The sequence below is a fragment of the Cottoperca gobio genome, chromosome 15 (assembly GCF_900634415.1).
Source record: "Cottoperca gobio chromosome 15, fCotGob3.1, whole genome shotgun sequence".
Classification (NCBI taxonomy): domain Eukaryota; kingdom Metazoa; phylum Chordata; class Actinopteri; order Perciformes; family Bovichtidae; genus Cottoperca; species Cottoperca gobio.
In genome coordinates, this window is record NC_041369.1 from 6802735 (window position 1) to 6826933 (window position 24199).

Consider the following 24199-nt stretch of genomic DNA (forward strand, 5'->3'; position numbering starts at 1 on the left):
TCTGCAGAAACCCTATATGGATTAATGTGACACAGCGAGTGTAACTGCGTCTCTGAGGAATGTATCCCGAGGCCTGCAGGCACATACCGACAAACCAGCCGTCATCGCACTTCTCCATGACGCTGACGAGATCTCCCTCCTGCAGCTCCAACTCGTCTTCGTTCTGCGGCACGTAACTGTACAGAGCCTGGAAACTAGAGCAGGATGCAGGATACAAGGATACATTGGTAAACTTGCAAAACTTAGATACGCAAAAAAGTGGAACCAGTAAATAAATGACAAAGACAAACGGGTGAAAGTGAAACACAGATCTTACTCACATTCCACAGCTGAGACGGTTCGGCTCCGGACTGCTGCTGTGGGACTGGGGTTGCTGGGAAATGATGAGAGATTGTTTACTGGGGTGGGGGTGCAGTCTATGGACAGAGTCACGAGGGAGGTGGGACAGGTTGCTGCAGTACCTCACCGAGGTCTCAGCTATATTCAAGATCTCATTACACACTGTCTCCTAGGAGTAGTAGCAGGTGAAGTCGTCAGAGAAAGACAGACAGCGGCCCAACCGAGAGTCCCGGAAGAGGCCGAGGTGAAGTTGAGGTGGGGGAAGTGAGGAGTTAGAGAGGGAGGGGAGGGGGGCGTAGGGCGAGACAGGAAGGTAGGTCCAGTAAGTAGCAAGGCAGAAAAGGAAGTGATCCGTTAAAAGCCAGGAGAAAAAGCAGAGGAGACGACGGTGGAGCCCAGGAGGAGAGGCATGAAAGAGCATGTAGACAGGAAACATGAAATATTAGTTCACCTCTTTACAGGATACCATTCAGTATGAACATGCAGTATCAAGGGGAAGAGGACAGGTACAGCTTAAAGAAATAGCTCAACGTTCTTTTGGGTAAATGTATACTTGGGCGCTTTTATTGGCTTTAGCGGAGAGTTAGATGAGAGGATTGATTCCACTATTATTTCTGGTGATTCAATATGAAGCTGCAGCCAGCAGCCAGTTAGTTTAACTGGGATAACAGTGTAAAGTGTCTAAACAACAATATGACGTTTAACAGAAAGATATGTGCTGGACTATTTCTTGGCCGGGAGCAGTGACTTCCTGGTGTGTCTGCTGATTGCAATGTAACTGTGAGGCCAATGTTGCAATCTTTGGAACTTTTTAAGCTAGATTTTATTATTTTGAAGACCTCTCTAGCAATGCTCAGTTGTGTTGCACATAGTTGGTCTTTGTATGGATTAAACAAACAAGAAACTATGATCATTTGGGATCTTTAGAGGCACTGGTAGTTACATTTTATTAGCCTTTGACAAAGACAGGCTAGCTGTTTCACCCTGTTTTCAGTCTTTATGCTAAGCTAAGCTAAACTAAGCTAAGCTAAACTAAGCTAAGCTAAACTAAGCTAAGCTAAACTAAGCTAAGCTAAGCTAAGCTAAGCTAAACTAAGCTAAGCTAAGCTAAGCTAAGCTAAGCTAAGCTAAGCTAAGCTAAGCGACCGATACCTTCAGCTTCTTACTGAACTGACAAACAGGAGTGATATTGATCTTCTTATTTAACTTTCCGCAAAAAAGCAAATTCATTTCCCACCCAAAATGTCAAACTAGTCATTTACTGAAAGGCTATTCTTCTCATGTCTCACATATTTAACATGTAGCACAAATGTAGAAGACATAATGGGAGTTAAAGATGATGTGAGTCAAATGGATGTTTGAAGGTTAGAATGTTAAACAGATGATGAAGTCACTTAACAAACTACACATTATTTTTGTAAATCTACAGCAGAAGTCTAAGAAAGTTCTGCACCACCTTACCGCAAACGAGTTAACGTTGTTGTTATCTTGAATATCAAACAGCATCACTGGGCTTCTGGAGCTCCGCCCATGATGTTCAGCCTCGTTCCTCACAAACTGCAACACAAAGAAAAGTCAAATCAACAAGGACATTTCAAAATAAAAGCTTTTCTCTAAAGCTCTTCACCACGTATCCACCTGCTGTAAACATCGTCATACTTCAGTTCACAGTTAGGTTGCATTTCCCTGTAGGTGGACATTTTAACCTCGCAGCAGCTTTTGAAACACAAGCCAACATGTTAAACCTATAAATACTTACTAATAAATATGTCACTGTCCTAAATAAACTTCCAAACTCCAACAGCATCACACCTCCGAATGGATCAACAACATCATGCAACCAAATGCTGAATTTAATGAAGAAAAGACAATTGAGCTCTCAATAAATGTGGGAAATGCAAGGACAATAGCTCCTCTTACAGTCTTTACAGCTAAGACATCTGAAACTCACTATACAAACACTGAAAGGCTGTAAAACACTTGCATGTTAGTAGCTCACACAACAACAACAACAACAACAACAACAACAACAACAACATGCAGACTTGCAGCTTGAAACACTGTGATCAGTATAAACTTATTCTGCCTCCAGATTCATCCATGGGGGTAAAATCACCTTCAGGTCATACGTTAGTCACATCTTCCACACACACATAACAGCTTCAGTACTTCAGCAAACATCTTTTTTAGGGAATTAAACTGTGGCCAAAGGCCCAGGTTCCTGAGTGAGCTTGAGATGCAACACTGCACACCATGCAGAAGATACCTCTGCAGGACTATTTCGCCTTCTGCCCCGGGCTGCGTGGCCCGCGTCCCCCTCTGCGCCTTCCCCCTCTGTCAACTCCTTCTCCCCCCTCAACCAGCCCTCCAGCACCGGCCCCCCACAGGGGCTCATGCTGGGACGGGAGAGCAAGAAGTCCTCCCCCTGAGGCGGGGTGAACGTGAGGAAGGGAGTGGTTGAGTTGGGTCTGGGCGGGTACGGCGGGGGAAGAGGGGATGCAGATGGGGAAGCCATGGGTGAGACACAGTATGGGCTGCCGCTGATGAGAGGCACGGGGCTGGCAGAGTAGGGTGGGGGCAGGTACTCGCCGCAGCGGTAGGACACGGTGGGCAGCGGTGGGAGGGGAGGGGTGGGGGCGGCAGGAGGGCTCCCTCCTCCCACAGTCAGGGAGATCCACTCAGAGGAGATAGCGTGGACCTCGGGGGACACGGAGCGGCGGGGGGAGCGAGGGAGGGGCAGGGGGGAGGTGGTCAGACGATTACGATACAGCTTAAAGGGAAACAGCAATGTTGGAGGAGATGGAAGCAAAGAAGGGATGAGAGAAAGAAAAGCAAACGAAAGATGAGAAATACACTGGGCAAAGAATATGTAAATTAAAAAGGTGGGTGTACAGGTGAACAAAGAAGAGACGTGCTGGATTCACAGTAGTAATAAAAACTACTACATCCATTTATGTATCCCACGCTTGAGGGACCAGTTTGGCTTCCTTACCTGAGGAGAGGCATTAGTGCTGCGCTGTGGCGACTGGCTGACAGGAGGGTCGAGATACTCCACCCCGTTCTTGACGCGGGGTCGTTTGTTGACTTCTACATAGGTGACTGGGAAGATGCCTTGGCGGTTGGTGCCTGAGATTTTCCCTTCATACCAGTTTTCATCAACTCTACGAATCAGCGTGATCCTCTCTCCCTGCAGACACAGGATGTGTGGGTTCAGAACAAGTGTGACTCTATGTTCTGGAAAGTTCCTTTAAAGTGCTCCTAACTGCTCTTCAGTGTGTTGACTAATTCATCCTTCATACCTTTCTGAAGGACATCTCCACCACTGTGTCCCCGTTGAAGTTGAAGCGGGCGAGAGCCTCTCCATATTCCAGAACCTGCACTTGGGCACTTTTCTTTGGCTGGGCTTTCTCTGTGGGGGGAAGGAGCTGAAGAGGGCAACAAGAAACCAAAGTGATAAGAAACAGCAGAGCAGAATGATTCGGCAAGACATCTCCAACACTGCAATTGAGAATGACATAAAATATACATGGAAGATAAGCTGAAAGAGACATTATTCGAATATCTTGTCCTAGTCGCTCTGCTTACATACCTCGACGTAACTTTGAGGGAAAATGCCAACTCTTCCGTGATGTTCCCCTTCATACCAATTTTGATCCACCTGTCGAATAATGTAGACGATGTCCCCCTTCTGAAACGGCAATTCCCTAAAAAATGTTCCACAGAGATGAGTTACTCACATGAAATGAAAAAACATATAGTTTTGCAGTATGAAAATGAAGCATGTGTGATCTCATGCAGAGCTGGGATGTATTCACATTCATGTATTAATATAATTCTACTATTTTAAACATTGATTTCCTGCGATTCTTTTGTCAGGAGTTGCTAACCCCACCTATGCAAGGTGTGCTCATATGTAAATCTACACAAAGTGGACGTGATTTAACAGCATCAATAACACCTCTAACTGTCACACCCAACATCCCTGCAACAAATACCCCCTGCTTGTGAGAAAGATTACTCACTTTAGAGTTTCTGCTCTGAAGTCGAAGCGAGCCATGGCTGGAGTTCTCTGTGCAGATGTAACAAGAAGAAAAGAAATTGAAGATGTGTCTTGACATTGTACTGAGTGAGTGAAAGTTATCCAAAAGACTAAATACACTTATCTACCGACATCTTTGGCACTTTACTATTCTCTCATGTTTGTGTTTAGAGAAAAGATGTTTCTGGAACAGGGTGAGAGCTGTAAATCTGCACGAGTTGTCATTCCAGTGGCCCGTGTGAACATTAATACTCTCACTGATAGGAATGAAGTGCTGGTGACAGACTGGGTTACTTGTCCTCTGGACCATGCCAGTAAGAAACTACTGGGGATTATTTACTGTTAGACCGGCCTGCCAAGCGAGCAGGCACACTCTGGCCAACACAACAAGGTTGCAACTAATGTCATTGACATTAGAAATAGAAATAGAAAAAACAGCTATGTCAACTTTTTGCTTGCAAAAGGCAGAAATTGATTTTAAAATCTGTTATTAAAAAGGGTATATTAAAGCTGCAGTTGGTAACTGTCATATTTTGTTGAAACTGTCACTATATCATGACAGAAGTGCATGAGACGGATCATTTGTGTAAAAATCATGTTCCTCTGCCTCCCCCAGTGCTCCTACTGACCTTGTAACCTTAAGGAAAACAGCCAATCAGAGACGAGGAGTCTCGCAGTGTCAATCACTGCTCGTGAACTCCGATCAAACTGTCAAACTTGTTAGCGCTGAAGAAATGTAAATCAAGATTCTGTTAGTGCATTGCCTATTTCTTGCATCCAATGTTTTCAGAAACATATTTTAATGTACTGTTTAGCTTTAAAATGAGAACGTTTGTGACCCGAAAACCAAGCAGCCGGAGCAAACGCTCTCATTTTCCTAAACAGTACACTAAGGTATCTTTCTGAAAACATTTCAGAAATAGGCAATGCAGTAACAGAATGTTCATCCATACTTAACTAGCGCTGCCTAGTTTGACAGTTTAGTAGAGCGGTAGAGACTCTGCAGCTCTGATCATCCGTCTCATGCACCACTGTCAGGATGTAGCGACAGCTTCAACAAAATATGACAAAATGTTATTTTATATTAAAGTTACCAACTGCAGCTTAAAACCCCCACAAATCACATCCAGACAGAACACATGAACATGCAAAACACATAAAAGCACAATGCACAAATGTGTGTGTGGATGCCTGACTGTACGCTCATTTATCAATTGCCTGGTAGACTATACTTGGAGACAGGAACTCAACTTAACGGTCTTATGTTCAAGTTGAATTTGTCTTTTGTGGTATATTTGAACCCCCGCCACCCCAAAAAAACAATAGAAGCTGTATTAAAAGGAGCATCAGGTATCTAATGGTGAGGACTGAATAAAGGTTTTTTTAAAAACAGAATTACATCTCGATAAACGATGAGCAGTGTGGAAGTAAAGTATGGAAGCTGGAGAGTAATACATTCAACAACTCATATTTTGTCTTCCATCACCCTCTGAATGTTTTGACCCAGAAGAGAAAGCCATCTGTTTCTGCAGAAATCCCGCTGACAAACCCCCCCCCCCCCCAGCCTGACTCGCACGCAAACTGACATCAAGCATCTGTTGCTTTTTTCCTGCCTACAGAAGGATAAGACACGGCCCTGTATTGTACCTCTACGCCTGATTTCCTCTTCTCTGTGTTATCTGTGATGTTGAGCAGGTCTCCGAAGCGCTCGTTGGTGATGAACTGGTGGTGCGTCGGAACAATGCCTGTGTGTCGTCTCGACGCCGTGTCAGCCTCTTCCTGTTCCCGCTTCAGCCGCCGCTGCTCCTCCAAGATTTTCTGTCAGGAAACCAGACTCAACTGTTTGTCCCCTCCAGATATGGGTCTCCTCTACTCTTTTATTTATGTGACACATTCTTTGTCATGTATAATATATATTTCCTCATTCATAACAGCTCTCCTGACAAAAGCATTGTCCGTGGAGTGTCATTTAGGAAAGTTTGTCTTAAATGAAGAAGGAAGTTTACCTCTTTGTCCCCATGGCGCCTTCGCAACACTTCATCTTGGCTCTCCCCGAGGACTGGGGACGAGTCTGAAACAGAGACAGAAAGAAGATTACGCCGTGAAGCATTTTTACCGTCGGGGCAAATCCAACTCAAAGAACAAAACTTTTCAAACAGAAGATGATGATATTGCAGTCAACTCCTTAATTCCAATGAAAAGAATCATAACAATCAATACAACTATGCATGCTTTGAATGAACACCATAACCTCTGCAACACTAGAACAAAATGCACACACACACACATCCAAAAAGCCAAATGTATTCCTGCATGCACGTAGGAATGAACACAGAATGATCTGATGTGTGTTCATGGAAAAAACAAATGCAGGAAAGAAAATATGAAACCGACTGTGTCTCGGCCAAAAGAATAAACATGACATCATGGTTTTACTAATCGACCAACCAGCATCCATTAGTTTACTGAAGTTTAGCTAGATATCTTCATGACTTAATTTGCTCCCCACACCGCCATAGATGTTTCATTCTGTGTCCCAGCAAGGGCCACACATAATAACTGTCAATGTCCCGGCTGTGTAAAGAAATCAAAGCAGGGAACATCCGGTCAGGCTTAAACAAACCTTTCATGGTGAGAGAATGAAAGATGGCAGATAAACAGAAAAATAAAAACAGATACAGAAATGGTGAGACATCAGTTTGAGAGAGCGTATGCAATGTTATATCGAAATTGTCCCACTTCAACATTACAGAGGAACGCTGGGAATTGTAGTTTAAGGTAAGGCTTGTCTTGTGTAAGGACAAGATTTGACGTCTCATTGTGGATAATAAAAAAAGACAAATGTAGATATTTATCTCACACCGTTTTGAGGTAATAAAATAGAATTCAGTCTGTGTCGATGTAATGCTCATGCAGGCTCTAGAACTCTTGCATACAACTCAAATCTGATGTCACCGGGAGATATATACATTACCAAAAGCTGCCTGAACCTCCTACAGTCACTGAGGTGTTTTGATGCGTTTGTGGGGACCATACTCATTCACAGTGAAATGGAAGAGCACCAAACAGCACACTGACACAATGAGATGGAGGCTTCCCTGTCACTTTGTAAACACACCACACAGACTACAGATGGAGGGGCGGCGGCGTCGCTTTGTGGAGAAAAAAGGGACACAAGGTGAAGAGAGAGTCGAGATAAATGAGTGACCACAAAGGGAGGAGAGAGGAGGGTGACAGTGGTGAAGGGATGGAGATAGCCACCTCTGCGGTGAGCTGCCAGCGTCTGCAGGAGGTTCCCGTTGGCGTCCAAGCCCTGCCCGTTACTCAGGTTGTCAGTGTTGCTCCCCTCCCCGCTACCCAGCCTCTCCAGGACCTCCAGGGAGGACAGGCGCTGAGGTATCAGAGGTCTTGGCTCGGGAGACAAAGCGCTGGGCCTCTGGGTGCCCGATGTCACCTTGGTGGCTAACAGGGTCCTCCGAGTTTGGTGGGACTGCAGGTTCTTCCGTAACCTGAAGGGAGCGGGGCCCATGAGTAGGAGGTTCCCAGGCAGCGTGGTCTTCTTCTCCAGAGGGGGCGGCCTCTCCTGTTGGCTGGTGGCCTGCTGCCTCTCGTGTCTGAGGATGGTGGTGAAGCGAGTGTAGGAAGCCGGGCAAGAGCCTTTGCATTTGCTGGGTTTGAGGAGAAGTTGATTGTTCAGGTGCTGCAGGTGGTGGTGGTGGTGGAGATGGTTGTGTTGCGGAGAGGATTGTGGAAGAAGCGCCGATGGACTCTTTGATCCACTGACATGTTGGTGGAACAGTTCTGGAAAACTTTTACTGAAGATCTGCTCGACCTCGGCCTCAGTGTTAGAGGGCGACTCAGTCCTGACATGCCTGTCCTGTGAGGAGGAAGCCTCCACAGTCACACTGCCTGGTGTCACAGCCTCCTCCCCACACCTCTTGTCCTCTGGCTCCACTGGGGAGCAGGCATCCATCTGGGTGTCGTCAGATACCAAAAGGGACTCCGCTGACACTGCAGACGCCATGTAGAGGTGGGCGGCGCCGTGGTCGGGGCTGTGGCTGGAGTGCAGGGTGGGCATGGAGGAGGAGCGGCTGGGCGCCGGGCTGGACCGCTGGATGATCATTTCAAACTCGCTGACCCGTGACGACACTGCCTCCCGTGGAATGTTACCCGCGTCGTCCGCCTCTGACCTTTCAGCCCCCTCGCCCTTTGACTTCTCAAAAAGAGAGGCCAGGTTGCGTACGCTGCCGTTGGGGCTGCAGCCGGCAGAGCTGGGCCGCTGGATGTGATGCATGCTCTTGTACAGGCTGGAAAACGCCGATGTGCTCCTCCTAATAGCAGGGGAAATATTCCTGAGGCTGTCCGCGCACTCTGTGCCACAGCCGAACTTAGAGTCTGAAAGTTCCCCGCTCTCCCTTTCCCCTGCTCCAGCAAAGTCTGTGTCACACAGCCCGGTGTACAGCTCCTCACAGCTGTGGGCCTTTGGGTGTCGGACAGCTTTAGTCCTGCTTTCCTGACCGTCACCACTGGGCGGCAGCAGCTTGGGCTTGAATTTAGAGGGCAGGATTTGGGGTATGCAGGCTTTGGCAGCAGAAAGAGGCTTCATACTCTTACACTGGTTACCTATTGCGTTACTGGCAAGAACCGATCGACTATTTACAGAGGAGCAGGGTGAAATTATATAGCCATTCCCACCTTTATAATCCACTGGCAAGCATGCAGGACAACAGAATAAACAACATATTAGATTACAATGGTCACAGGTTCACACACACTAAAACAGAGTCAGGCACATTTCTAAAGTAAAGACCGAGTTCCATCCAAAGTAGATGAGAAGAGGAAGCAGACTTGATGCATTGTGCATCAAGTAATAGATGACTGTTGAACAGCGTGGTGCTGTAGTGGGGACAAGGGGAAATTTAAAGTCTAACACATTCTTGCATTATCAATATCACTGAACAGAAATATAACAAGTGGAACATTAAGTATTAAAACAGCAATATGCCATGAAATGTTATGTGATGTTGGAGGTCATATAGGAATTCTTAACACTGACTGCAGTATCAGTACATTGAAAACAAAAAGATACAAATAAATAGAAATCTTTTCTGTTATCTATTCACACATTTTCTCTTACGTGACTGCTGCCTGTCCCGCTTTAACCTCCCACATATATTCTTCTCTACTTTTAGCAATAAGACAGGCGGCTGCAGTGATAAATACCCTGTGGCACCCCTGTTAATACACTGCTCCCCGACACGGTTGTAAATTAAAAATGTATCCTGAGTCAACCTGCCCAGTAAAAAACGACATACTTGCGTCAGTTCCTAGCAATAGTACGCTCGTGATAGCACTACAGTTGGAACCTGGAAGTGACACAACACTTTCACATGCTGTGAGACACTTCTGACCCATCTGTCATATCTACCAGAAAAACACACTGAGGAAGTAAACTTAATATCTATCCACTGCATGTGGCATCTGAAAAGCCCTCAGAGGCTCAGTTCTTTAAAAGACGAAGATTAATACAGATATGTTCTTATTTCAGGAGCACAAGACAGAAACACATGATCAAGTGTTTGGTTTCTAGCACTTTGGGTAGAAGGCTTACAAATGAGCGTGCTAGTCAGTTGACCGTGCCCAATCCACTTACTGCATGGGCCCACAATTCAACTGTGTGAAACAACTCTCTCGATGCATCTTTGTTCCAAGCGTCTTAGGTTTTAATGTGGAAATACACAAAACGTTTAACGTTTCTAAAGTGACATCTGTTGCATGTCTTCCCAGATGTAATGTAATGACATTTATTGAGACACACTGTTCCTTCCCTGCTCTACCTTACATCTCTCCTCCCCCAGCGTTTCTCTCCCCGGCCATGTGCGCAGGCATTCCAGCCCCTGACCTCACTCTGACAGCTGACTTCCTCATACCTTGCCACCCTCTGTGTCCCTCCTGTTTATCTCACCCCTGTCTGTTTATCTCGCCCGTCCCTCCTCATCCATCCCCTCTCTGGCGCTGGAACGCGCTGGAGTCTTGCCCTAAGCCTGCCTAGAGACTGGCAGCTCACAACTGGAGCAAGAGGTGGGGGGGTGGAAGGTGGGTGGAAGGGGGGGACTCTCCAAGGTTAGCTTCCATAGACTTAGCAGGACAACCTCACTCCCTCCATGAGTTTTCCAAAGCAGATGGCCGGTACACATTTGATGAAAACATCCATGGCATCAATAATAAATCAAGAAGCTGCTGAGGGAATGAATGTTTCGAGGTGATTGGCCGATGCTGTGAGGTCTGGAAGCAAAAACAAATGTGTGGATTCCAACGGAAAGGTAAACGGAAACACATGTATCCCTGTCTGAAACTTTGAAACTTCGACATGTCTGTAACTAATTGCTTGTGTCTCAGCAGGAAAGACCTTTAATGGCCTGTCCTGTCTGGCCTCCACATCCATAAACATACACACACCTGTTTACTGGCCACATGTATAAAGTGGCTGTTATCCTACCTTTAGAGGAGGAGGAGCTGGCTTGGCGCTTGTTTAGGGCCCGTAGACCTTGTAGGGGTATGTCGCCGCCCTCCAGGACACTCTTGTAAACATGGCGGTCGCATTCTGGAGCTCCAGGCTCGCTCGAGGGTGATCCTCCGTCTTTCTCCACCTCGCTGTGTCCAGACTTGCTCGAGGAGCTAGACAGCGGGGAGAGGAACGCAGACAGCTAATTAAACACAGTCCAATTCATACAAGAGTTGAGTTCCATGTTTTTATGATAACCAGAGGCACACACATTGAGTAATGAGCTCTCATATGGTTCTTATTTAGTATATCTTGAGGTAATTCCTGGCTACACAGACTTGCGGGAGACAAAAATAATCAGAGACAGAAAAATCCAAACTTGAGAAAGAAAAGTGCAGAATTTGGAGGCTGTTGAGAGAAGGCATTCGCTACCACACATATCTTGGCATTCCAGAGAGGCCAAAGGGACATATTTCTATAAATATTCTCTGAACATTCCCACATGGTGCATCAGCCCCTGCCATGCACCTGTACAACTGTCAGGTTTACTCTCTTTCACATGCCGCTCACGTGTTGCACGCTGCTCACGCTGCTCTTTTACTTGTGCAGACAAACACGGTCGTTAAACTGACACAGACTCCGGTATCATCTAAAATAAATACCCATACAATCCTGTTTCCCTCGCGCCAGGACAAAGAATAATGTATTTTCCAAAATGCGTTTCACATCTGCAGTGTTGCCAAGTCAGAGTTTTACAAGCTTGCACAAATGTATGGATAGATTACTCGCCCTGTTCACAACCTCAACACAATAAGCTCTTTCATAGCTGTGTGCGCCGCTGACTGCAGCGAGCCATTAAAATCAAGTTGGTTCTAGGTTACTTAATAAATAAATGCTACGCAGGAAATCTGCCGGACAGGAGCCGTGTAAGATTTAAAGACAATCTCTTGGGAGGGTTTCTGGTCAAACAGTGAGTGTGCTGCCTGAGAGGGAACCTGTGGCAGAAGGTTAACGGTAATGTTTATCTGCAAGGATGAGGAGCACATTTAAATTCCAATTACTGAGCACGTACTGCTGCATCGCGATGACAGCTCCCATTGTGAGGCCATACAAACAATTTGTTATAAACATCTTCTAAACACCTTAACAAGTAAGAACTATCATGCACACGCAATGGATGTCTAATTGACGCCTTAAAGAACACATTTACGTAATGGTTCATTCATTCATCTGATGACTACACTGGCACATATGGATTTGCATTTTACAATTTATATTCTATTTTAACAAGAATGTTCTCTGATTTCAAACCCACGAGGAAAAAAAAAAACATCCTGCCATAAACATGTGTGCCTTTGAAGGAAGTCCGTTTATGACTTGAGGTTTCCTTTGAAAAGTTTGTGGGGAGGGGGGGGGGGGGGGGGGGGTGAACTTCCACCGGGAGCCTCTTTCTTCCCAAACCAACAACAAATCAACGGATTAAAAAGTGGGCTTGGGGATTTCTTTTCGAACACTTGGCCGCGATGACATAATGATTGTAGCAGATGGAAAGTTCTGCGCAGAAATGGAGGGAGGAAGTTTATTTTCCCTGGACTGTAGCTCGAGACACTCACCATGGCTCAGTCCTAAATTCCTTACATTTTATTACGCAAACAAAAATAGAAGATGTCAATCTCGTCGGACAAAAACTAGAAAGATCAAGGGCTGGGTACTCTTTGTTTTAGTAGCAGCCAGCATCCTCTTTCATAATCCAGTTGCCGGTCATCGTTCCGTACACACACCCATTCAGAAGATAACGGTTTTTAAGTTATGCAGCAGCTGGGCGAGTTCCCTCTATCCCAGTGACATCCAGGTTGCTGTCTAAATAAATCACCACATAGCAGCCATGTCTCCACACTACAACCACCCACCCCCCTAAAAAACACCATGAAATAGAGACAGAGGACACACTGTTCTGGTGGCTTTTTGCCTTATTAACAGGATCTCCTCAGGAAGCAGGAGTCCCCCCGCTGAGGGTGGGCGAGCTCTACAGGGTGGAGCAATCTCTCGCTGACATTTATCCCCATAACATGCACTAAATAATCATCAACATGCTGGAAGGAGGAAGTGAGATTTAAAGCAGCAAGTATTGGAATAAGAAGGAGGCATGGACTTACTACTGCTGCAGGTCGGAGGCTGTTTCCAGGGGGCTGAAAGAGGGGGCACTCTGCAACAAACCAAACAAAGAAGTCATTGATAGATCCACAGGAAGGTCTCCTCCAGCTAGAACAGAGGCAGGAGCATTAGCTATGGTCAGATTCTCTCTTCTTTTCCTCTGTGCCGTTCACTCGCTGCTCCGGGTTTTTGTCTCGAGCAGCCGGGGTTCTTAGCTTCTCTGGACTGGGCTTGGCATGGAGGAGTAAAGCGTGTGTTTTGGCCTGCATGCAAGTTGGAGAAAACAAGCGGCAGTGAGGAGAGTGGGGGGGGGGGGGGGAGGCTGGAGTGGGCGTGCATCGGTCAGGGGGCGCCCATGCGGGGAGGGGGCTGTCACAGGCTCAGCCAATGGGCTACTGTCTTGCAGTGAAGCTGTCTCTTTTGTCTGGTATTGAGTCACACATTACCACTGGACCAGACCGGGGGACAATTAACCAGCTGGTGGTGCAAGCAGGCTGAATTACACACACACACACACACATACACACACACACACACACACACACACACACACACACACACACACACACACACACACACACACACACACACACACACACACACACACACACACACACACACACACACACACACACACACACACTTTAAGAGCCAAAAAGAGACACAAATGCTAACGGAAAAAGATAATACATATTCATTGTAGAAACGTATCATTATAACAATGTTATATTATAAAGACAAAGAGCACAAAAATAAAGGCAGAAAGAAATAGGCTGCAAGCACAAAGTGAGTGAATAATGTTTGAAGGACTACAAGAGTATAGTAGAGAGTATTTTCAAGCAGATATTATCTCCTAAACACTGGGGTGGTCATTCTGTGTGTTAGCACCCACGAGCATTTTGAATGGTTTAGAGCCAACTAATTTTAGCTCGCTGTTTCTGTTGCTTTCCTCTTTTCGGACGTCACAGCAGATAAAAATAACAGACATGACACGGGCACTATGAATAAGAGCACAAGTGTTGTTTGCAAATACGATTGCACAATCCCCATCCCAGCCAGCCTGGCCCTGCTGCTAATTCCACATCCACTTCCCCACGGCGCGGCCAAGGCTCCGCTTCCACAACATGCCTTTGCACTTTGTTGCCAGGGCAGGATGATCATTTATAACCTTTCAGAATAAATGCCTATCTTTATAAGAGCAGAACATCAGGCTGGCAGGTCTATAGTCTGATCTATTTATAAAGCAAAATGTTCCATGTCGAGTCGGGGGAACACGCCAGTGTCATTGAATAATCTGCAGCTCTTCTTTGTCTTGTACCCCCCCCCCCCCTCAAATGTGATATCAGGGGGAGAGGATAGTGTCCTCTTGCATCCCCCCTGGGTAATTGGGCTTATACACACACAGCATCAGTGGAAAGTAAACAGGAAACAAGCATGGATGTAAAGGAATGGAATCTTAATCTGGTTATTTACCAGATGCCTGATTAGGGTCACTTAATGTGAACTTTTCTTTATATAAAAAGGGTAAAACTGTTTGAAACTAATCCTCCCCTGATATCGCTTAACATCTCATTACTGTGAGACACTTCTTTATCCAGCTCATGAAAAAAAGGGAGGATAAAGGGGTAAAAGAGAGATGTTCAAACTGTTCCCACTTATCAGATCAAGACACTCGCAGAGGATGAAACTTGGTCAAAGCAGTGAGAGCATGAAGTATCCGCAGCAGTATATGGACATGAACGACGGCCTCGGTGAGTCAGTGGAACACCGATGACAACGTTTCTGCAGAATTTCCTGTGCATGTTTCCTAACAGGTGTCCCCGGCTACTCAGAGCCGCTTTCATATTCAAAATAGCGATCATGAGTAGGTCATGGTAACATGAATCTCATTCTTTCCAGGCAGCACTGTATTTGTGTTGATATGTACTCATGAAAACAAACAGCTCCCCCAGTGTGAAGGGCCTGTTATAGCCATGAGCGCCCCTCTGCTCATCTCCGCTAAATGCTTAAAGGTAAAAGGCTAAGTGTGTAACAGAGGTTAAATATGAACGCACAATGAGCTGGCCGGCTTACAGAGTTGCCTCCTTTAGAATATGTCAGGTGGCGGTGGTGTTGTGTGTAACTCAGCGCTGAGACAGTGTGGCAGCAGCCCTCCCGTCAGCATATGCTCGACAGATGGAGTCACTCTGTCGGCTGCAGGGGACCGAAACGCTCTTCCTGACCGTAGTTATGTGTGGAATTCCAGCTAGCCATGTATATCGATGAGCCTACGTTTGATCGGAACTGTGACTGTGTTTGCAGATTCCTCTTGAACCCAGAACTAATATTAATCAAGAGGACCATTACTTTTACTCAGGGGTAAAGAAGAAGAGAAAATAGTGCAGTCTTGTAGGATTATCTGCGGTATTACTTACACTAAGCCCGCTCTTTAGAGGCATTTAGTTGACAACTGGCTAATTAGCGGTGTGAAACCACACAACCACACTATTAATAAATAATAATAATCAAGAAGTTTCCATTTTTATTTATCAGTTTAGTTTTCAGAGTACGTTTGCTAGTTTTAATTTAGTTTCATTCATTCAGAAAGGTTTAGTTTTTAAATATTTAGTTTGAACTAGTTTTTGTTAGGGCCAGTTGAATTGTCTCTGAATAAATTAGCTATATATACAAAATACATGGTTGGAGAACTGTGCAGGAATGGCAATCATGTTTATTGTTTTAATCTTCACGCTACTTTAGTTTCCGATGTGAAGCAATTGCGACCTCCACCGTCTCCTGCCATGTCCGTTCAATTCCTGTGGTTATAGTCAAGAGAGTGGACGCCAATTCATGCCGTCTCCTTTGTCCGGTAGTGACGTGTTATAGTTAAGAAAACTCAAAAAGAACGTTTATTATTACATTATTTTTAACCAGGTTCAGTTTTTCTTTAACGTTTTCCCTGCAGATAAGAACAAGCCCTAACTTGATCAGAGCCGTGAAAGGCCGAGCGCTTCATGTGACCCCGGAGCGCTGAGGTTTCCGCAGACTTCCAGTCACATCTCTCCTCCGGTAATACAGAATGAGTACCGATACGTCAATCAAACTCCAATGAGCCAGAGTGTCTGGCTGGGCCTTAAGGTCAAATACTACGCATACCATGTGCCGCTTTAGAAGTGACTTTGACATTAAACAGGAGCCAGTCATCAAGCCTGGCAAACATCCAGGCTGCCATGAGACAGTCAGCCCAGTCGCCTCCACCGCTAAACCTCCTCCACATATACACTAACCCAGAACAGGAGACCGTGCCTCTGCGTTTGGCTGATGCTAGGACATGACCTCATGTCGTAGCTAGTGGTGCCACCTCATATGATCCAGGGTGTGGCGGCGAGGAGAACCAACATCTGTTTGTGGGTGGCCAGTGCCACGCTTGTCTGGTGCCCACTAAGGCCCCGAGGCGTGGATTTGGCATGACACCGTATACTGCTTCAACATGTCTGCGCCCGTTTGGGTATTTTGGTTAATAAACCAGATAGCAGACGGGCAGCAAGTATTATTTCAAGGATTGGGATTATCCTGGAGCCTGATGCTCGTAAGGACGGCAGCCTCTCCAAGGGAAGAGTGACTTCTGGACCGTGGTGGAATATAACTAGGGACATTTATTCAAGTGCACATTTGAGGTTCTTGTCCGTAACTTGTGCATTTCCATTTTATGAAACGTTATACTTCTACCCCACTGCATCTCAAATGTAGACCTACATATTAAAATATTGTACTTTTTACTCCACTGCGTGTCTGACAAATACAGCGGACAGCTTCCTGTCCAGTGAAGACCATGTACTGAATCTCCAAATGTTTATGATAAACAGAAGAATGAAGTGTTCAGTTATGGGCTTCTTAATCTAAACATCCTCTTGGATCAGCTGGAAAATGCATCGTCACAAAGCTAGTATTAGTACTTTTACTTTAGTAAAGGATCTGAATACTCTTTCCACCACTGCCAGGCCTCAGGCTTATGATACGTATTCTAGTTGGCAAAGTGCTCATCAAAGTGAACAAAACGGCGTGTTCCTCTTGGGTGTGGAGTGCCACGGTTGGCAAGAGATCGCAAGAGCTTGCTGTAAAGAGAAAAGGACGGTGATAAACTCACAGGAGCCCTGTGATAATTCAATCGATCCTTTACTCTACGACTGGAGTATAACAAATCCTAATCAATAATCAGACTTATTAAATATTAATTATTGAAATTGCACAAAGTTCAAGCCACAGATAACGCAAGTGGTCAGACAGTGTTCTGTTGCCTGAGCTGATTGTGCTCACTCAGCATCACAGACACAGATAAATTGCTGAGAGACACTTTTGAAAAGGGCAAAAATAGATCTCAGTTGACTATTTTAGACCCTCGTAGGGACGAAATCCTTTTAACTTGTATGAAGTGATGATGAGGAATGAGAGCAGCTATATGAAGTGCGTTGGTAAAAAGTCTTCTGTGCATAGGTTTACTGATATACGTCCAAAAACAGTGAATATTTAAAGTGAAAGAAAAGGGATGCATAAACGTTGGTCTCATTAAGCCAGGTTGATGGGACACATGGTAGTCACTTTAGTTCAAGAGGAAATCACATTTTCCTCTTACACATGCTGTCACATAACTTGTTTATGTGCTGGATCAGTAAAGAACTTATTCAGTACAATATTGCAAGTGGGAGTAGAAACTGGAGTATCCTTATAGACAGACAGAGTTTGTTTAGGCATTATTTCAACATGGATGTTATCACATGCAATACAATACAATACACTGCCACTTTAAAGACAGCGACCACTTACCCCTTTGTCAAACTCCATGTCTGAAAAGAATTTATACCAAGGCTCATTCTCTAAACCTACATCTTCTGGGTTTACATCCTGAGTCTAGGGGCATGGCAACAAGAAGAGGAGGAGAAAGACAAAGAGAAGACAGTTCAGACAGCACAGAATATACACACAAAGGTAATGAGCCATCACATATTGGTGATTGAGTCCATATTTGTACCCAACACCATAAATGATCAGCTATACTATAGATGTTCTGATTGAAGAAGGTACCAATGACTCTGTACGACAGGTTAAGTAGAGGATAGGTTCACATGTATTCAAGTCTATCCTAAAGGAATAGTTTGATACTTTGGAAAATCACTTATTTGCTTTCTTGGAGAGTTAGATGAGAAGATTGACATCACTGTCGAGTGTCAGATAAATATGAAGCTGCAGCTAGCAGCCAATTAGCTTAGCTTAGCACAAAGATTGGACACGAGGGCAAACAGCTTAACAATATCCGCCTACCAGCACATACTATCACGTTTGTTTAATCTGTACAAAAACCTGGAGTCGTGTTGTCCCCAGGTGGCTGCCAGGCAACCAACTGGGACTCAAGGAAGTCAGTGCTTCGGGCCAAGTAACAGTCTGGCACAGTCTGGTTTCTGTGATGAAACAAACAAGATCAACACGTCATTCATTGAGCTTTAGAGGTGCTGTTTCCAGGCTAGCTGTTTCCAGGCTAGCTGTTTCCAGGCTAGCTGTTTCCAGGCTAACTGTTTCCAGGCTAACTCTTTCCAGGCTAACTCTTTCCAGGCTAACTCTTTCCAGGCTAGCTGTTTCCAGGCTAACTGTTTCCAGGCTAGCTGTTTCCAGGCTAACTGTTTCCAGGCTAGCTGTTTCCAGGCTAACTCTTTCCATTCTTTATGCTAAGCTAAGCAGCTGCTAGCTCCAGCTGATCACATCTAGAATGGCTCTCGGAGAGCTTAGACCAAGGCCAAAGGTGCATTCACATGCTCCCATTCGGAAAGTAATTTTTTCCAGTTACTCTGACACCACATGAATACAGCACAAATGCCCTATCTCACAATATTAACAAATATTCAACATAGTTCTTGTATCTGGCCCGTAATTCGGATCTGACCCAATTTATTGGGTTCTTCCTTGGCTCATGCTACAACCTTCCACCAAGTTACATCTCAATCTTGCCAGTAGTTTTTACGTAACTCACCTTCTGACAGACAGACAGAGCCAAAACCAACTGTCGACAAGAAAGCAAATAAGCATATCCCCCAAATGTCTAATTATTCCTTTAATACAATGCTCACAACAGTAATGTTACTGAGAGTAAATTGAATAGATCTGACGTAGAAAATGAGCAGCTGACACAACAAGAACACTGAGCCACAATAAGTGAGCTTGTGATGAACTGGAGCGAACTCTCTCTAATGATCGTATTTGGTGCCACTGGGATCGGGCCAGATCTTTGCTAACGACATCCACTAGCTTGATGTAACCGAGCGTCAGACAAACAATAATTACATAATCAACTAACTACATGTACTTAATCACAATACTGATCACCATCCATGTCCTCTGTTGTGTAAGAGGCAATTATAAAATACTTGAAATTAAAAATGTAGGTGTTCACCTTTGGTAAATATGTATATGTAACAAAGCTCATCCTCAAAAGACAGCCGTCAAGGACACTGAATAATGTGGCGTCATTTGATTGAGCACAAATTGCTAAGGCTGGAGACGAAAGTAGAGAGCATAACACTGACTCTGAAGAAAACACACACAGGATCCATGTTTGTGTCCGCGCTGGGATCCTCTCACACCGAGCTGATACGACCCAATAACCTTAAATTGAAGACAGGAAGACAATGGCTATCCTTGTAAGTGATACTCCCCCGCTGCCAAGCAGGATCATCTGTCACCGCAACAGGACACCCTTTAGGAATGTGGTGCACATGGCGATTCAGGCTACACATAACGTCGCCGCCCGAGCTGTTAGTGAAGCTGCCACCCTGGAGCTTAGATACAGAGGTGGTGGGAGGGGGTGTGCATGGGGGACAGCTTAAACGACATGCACACAGAAAGAAGGAGAGAGAGAGAGAGAGAGAGAGAGAATCTGGCAGACAGTTAGGCGGCTAGCATACCGTTCTCTCCAGCTTCAGCACCGATGATTTCCCTGGCTCGTACTCAAAGATGCTCTTGGGCTCGGCGCGGTACTTCCTGGTGTCTACCTTTTTATCCGGGGGCTCCCACTCGTTCCTGTGGAGAGGCGGGTGTCAGGGAGGGGAGGGGTGTGGGATGGAAGAGAGCGAATCCTTATCAAGTAGTCTCCATGGCAACCAGCATAGGCATGTTTTTATTCAACATGACGTCCGCCCTCATTATCCCTGCTCGCTCTCCTGCTGTCCCTCGCTTTCACTAATGATGATATGACAGTAAATCTAATTCACGGTTGAGCCAAATCAGTAATTCGATAAGGTATACAAGAACGGACACAGTGACAAAAAACAGAGCGCAGCACTTCCTGGGAGAATATCTTACAGTAGTAGACAGCCAACGCTAAAATGATCATTCATAAAAGGACCTGAGAAAATAAATATTATATCTCATCTCACTGCACAAAAAACACTTTCTGAGTGTCAAGAACCTCTAGCAGCATTCTTTTTTTTTATGGACAAAGACGTGTTAAGCAATGCCCCCCCTCTTCATACACAACCCCTGAAGAAAGAGGAAGGTCAGTCCTCGACATGTCATCTGCAGCTCTAGTGGGCAACAGTTTATCCTGCATCACCTGTCCTCCTTCATCACTCCATCGCTCATTTCTCTCAGAGCAGATCATCTTGTGTCAGTGCTGACGTGAGTGTGTGTGTGTGTGTGTGTGTGTGTGTGTGTGTGTGTAGGGGTGAAACTAATCACGCCTCCAGTACAAACTTGGGGGCCATAGAAGTGGAAGTCACTGAGGACTAAAGATTTTCAAAGTCAGGAAGAAGACATAGTTTTTGACCTGCTGTGCACTTATAGCTGTCCTCCGCAAAATAAATTCTTAGTCAACTAACACTCATACGAGTTTTTCAACTAATCGATTAGTTGATTTAATGGACAGATCTGAGTTCTCCAAAAAAGAATCATACAAAAGCACCACGTTAAATCTTGTGTTTACCAGAGATGTTCATGCTCATAAGTTTCTTGGAAAAAAGTAATTCAGCATGAAAAAAACCCAAAACGACCAATTATACTTACTAGCACTGTATGTAAATAAGGACCAGAACACAATGTCCATCACAAGACTTTAAGGTCATGTGTGAGAACATTCACTGGCCTCTACCATTACAGCCATGGTTTTAAATCACTGGAACACTTTTAAGAAAGAGACATAAATAGGATTTCTCAGAATTATATTAACGGTGAGTGATATCATTTGTATATCTTGGCGTTTGAAGTATTTTAAGTAGCAAACAGCTCCTTTCTTCCTAACAATCATGAACAGTACTGTGCCTTTGTGTTAAACATCAAAGTGAATGTCATAAGGAGGGTTGGAGCAGATGGAGGACGCTGACCTTTTGGCAGAGGGTTTGAGGGAAGAGGAGCGCGTTGGCACGGGCATCGACCGGCCTCTTGAATCCACCTCGGCATCACTTTTTGAGCGCGGGACTGCTCTCACTGAAAACAGGCACAATAATATCGACGGACATCAACAGCATGATATAAAGGAATGATTAATGCATCAACTGGAATGTTACCAGTGTTTAATAAGTGTGGATCGTGTATGCTGTGAGAGTGTCATTTTAGATGAATCTCAATACAGACGCAGAATGGATGATTTTGTACTTCAGTGAAAGCCAAATTCCAAAACTCACCATCTTCCAGGTAACCAAAGGGAGTGGGACAATCATCTGAGAGAGGGGCAGACAACAACCAAAAGCCATTTATAAAAACATATATTTAGGCTCTGTTACTTAATAAAGTAAAAATAAATCAAAAGTAATGAAGATAAAATATATATTATTGAGAGATAATTCTGAATGTGGCAGTCGTGACCTTTTTGCTGTACAATATATTACTAATTCAGAGCCTTGATGTGCATCGATGCTTGCATCCCTTTTTAGCTCAGTAATGCTTCCTGTAAAGTGCTTTGATTTGACACACTTTGATTGTGTTTTGTGAACCTGTAATGCTTAGCCTAATGGAAGGTGTGAGGCAGGCGGGGGGGGGGGGAACACAGGGAAAACAGTGTTTTTGATGCCTTATGAATTATTTAGTATTTAGCGTTTACAGAATCGTATCAGTCACAATTACAGTCCACTGGAGGTCAAGATGAGACTGAGAAACATATATTATGTACATAGTGCAACTTAAGAAGAAAATAATGCCTTCAGGCATCTCCTCTCTGCATGTAAATTGTCTGGGTTGACTTCAAAAGTGAAACCAGGAACCTAAACATGGTGAAGCTTGTTAGGAGCGGTACACAGTCTGAAGGGTGTGTACTGCCTGAGAGACTCGACACAGGGCAGAACAGCCCATGCATCAGTGCAGGACTGCAGCAGCATCTAGTGGCTACAGTAGTACACTACATCTAAACACTGCCCATGCTCTTCTGTCTTCTCTCTGATGATGATGATGATGATGATGATGAGGATGATGATGATGATGATGATGATGATGATGATGATGATGATGATGATGATGATGACGACGTTAATGGATAATAAAATATTTGAACATCAACGGTGTGAAGCTTTTGATATTAGATGGTTAACAGCAAAAAGAGAAAAGCCATGAGGAATTGTTACAATTTATTAAGTGAAAGTGGAATGGCACTACAAGGCTTCGTGCATCATCCTCGTCAACATGTATCAATGTCAATGCTGTTCATCAACCAGACAATCATCTTTAAATTAAGATTCTAAAAAGCCCAATCCATTTTTTTTGTGAAATCAATAATTAGAAGGAACAGTATATTCACAAACATTACTTTTTATCAGCATTTTATTCCATAAAAATGGGGGACTTGCAAAAGACAGATTTAAGAACAACGGTCAATTGATGCAGCAGAAGCTAAGATATCCTGACTTTTTGTCCCTGGTATTGGCTCCAAAAACACTGGCGACTACATATCCTATAATGCAACTCTTTAAATGCAACCCCAGGCTTACTAGTCCAGACAAGTAAACTGACCGTACCAAGTAAATGTGTAAAATTGGTGTACTGCCCCTTTAAAACTCAGACCATAAAGGCCTTTTTCACAGCAGGCAATTTGACTCGTCATAGTAGGAAAAGCACAGGTGTCACTAATAACATTAACGATGGCGCCGTTCTATTTAAGTGTTCTAGTGAGTCATGACGGCGTGGCGGTGAGCCAGCATGCACAATACCTACCACATATATATGAAACAGAAGACGCTAAATGGAATTCAACCGTCATTCATTTTTATCATGTACACCTGTGCTTTTACTACTGTGACATGCCAAAAATATCTTCTTTAAAGAAAAAGGCCTATTAAATCAAAAAAGCAGAGTGATCTTGAAAATGTCCCAGGACAGCAACACTGAGTTAAATCAGAAGATCAGCACGAAACCTGCAGTGCATGTAAAACGGCTCTATGGTATGGAACAGACTTCGGAAAAGATTAGGTAAAAGTCTTTCAAATACTTTGGGCATCTTTTAGTTATGTGGTTTTGCACTTGCCACAGGGCCAGGTAGGACAGGGTTAACGGCTAAAGTATTTGAAAGTGCCCAGGATGGCTGCAGATCAGTAAAGCCAACGAGAGAGGAGTCACTGCCAGCGGATACCTTTTGATTTCATCTGATTGTCATAGTTCTCGGGGAAAATGTAGGTGGGGCGGTAAGGGTTTTCCTCAATAGGCTCTGAGCACAGTGATGGAGAGACAGAGCACATCGTGACATAACAAACACATATAGAAACACACACAGGGCTTAGACACCAACAGAGGAACATGAAAGGAAAAACTGATCAGACATGATCATTTTCTTACCAGGTATTCTGTGTATCTGTTTGAACATTGTCTTGTACCAGTCTTTGGACTTTTCAGGGTTCTGAAATTAAGATGTGGAGAGTTTTAATTATAGGTCAGAATGACAGGCGCATATATGAACATTGTGCAGGAGCAGCGCAGCCCTGGTGATGTTTAAGTGCAACATTAACAATGGCTGCAACCCATTAAGATGTTTATGCTGGCCCCTACATGGAGAAGAGCCATTGAAAATAAGGTTTTGCCAGGATAATCTTTCTAAATTCCCCCCCAAAAATCAGTAAAGCAGGTGGGAGGAAGAAGTTGTTGTAATACTCATTTTGGCCACAAGAGGCTAAAGTGCACGACTACCGCATGTTCTAAATAGGACTAAAAGCATTCAT

The 24199-nt window shown here is 44.5% G+C and overlaps 1 protein-coding gene across 1 annotated transcript in view; it reads right to left on the minus strand.

Moving 5' to 3' along the window:
* The window catches only part of sorbs1 (sorbin and SH3 domain containing 1), a 45364-nt gene that overhangs the window by 4314 nt on the left and 16851 nt on the right, over positions 1-24199 (minus strand). The window contains exons 10-28 of the mRNA XM_029449368.1: positions 23820-23880; positions 23617-23691; positions 21683-21718; positions 21383-21485; positions 19970-20084; positions 17841-17924; positions 13040-13089; positions 10878-11056; positions 7640-9085; positions 6385-6449; positions 6026-6196; positions 4362-4408; positions 3929-4043; positions 3639-3764; positions 3332-3526; positions 2606-3109; positions 1801-1896; positions 321-508; positions 88-194 (exon numbers count right to left, since the gene is read on the minus strand). Coding sequence (XP_029305228.1) covers positions 88-194; positions 321-508; positions 1801-1896; positions 2606-3109; positions 3332-3526; positions 3639-3764; positions 3929-4043; positions 4362-4408; positions 6026-6196; positions 6385-6449; positions 7640-9085; positions 10878-11056; positions 13040-13089; positions 17841-17924; positions 19970-20084; positions 21383-21485; positions 21683-21718; positions 23617-23691; positions 23820-23880 — 3763 coding nt within the window. The remainder of the gene's footprint in view (positions 1-87; positions 195-320; positions 509-1800; positions 1897-2605; positions 3110-3331; positions 3527-3638; positions 3765-3928; positions 4044-4361; positions 4409-6025; positions 6197-6384; positions 6450-7639; positions 9086-10877; positions 11057-13039; positions 13090-17840; positions 17925-19969; positions 20085-21382; positions 21486-21682; positions 21719-23616; positions 23692-23819; positions 23881-24199) is intronic.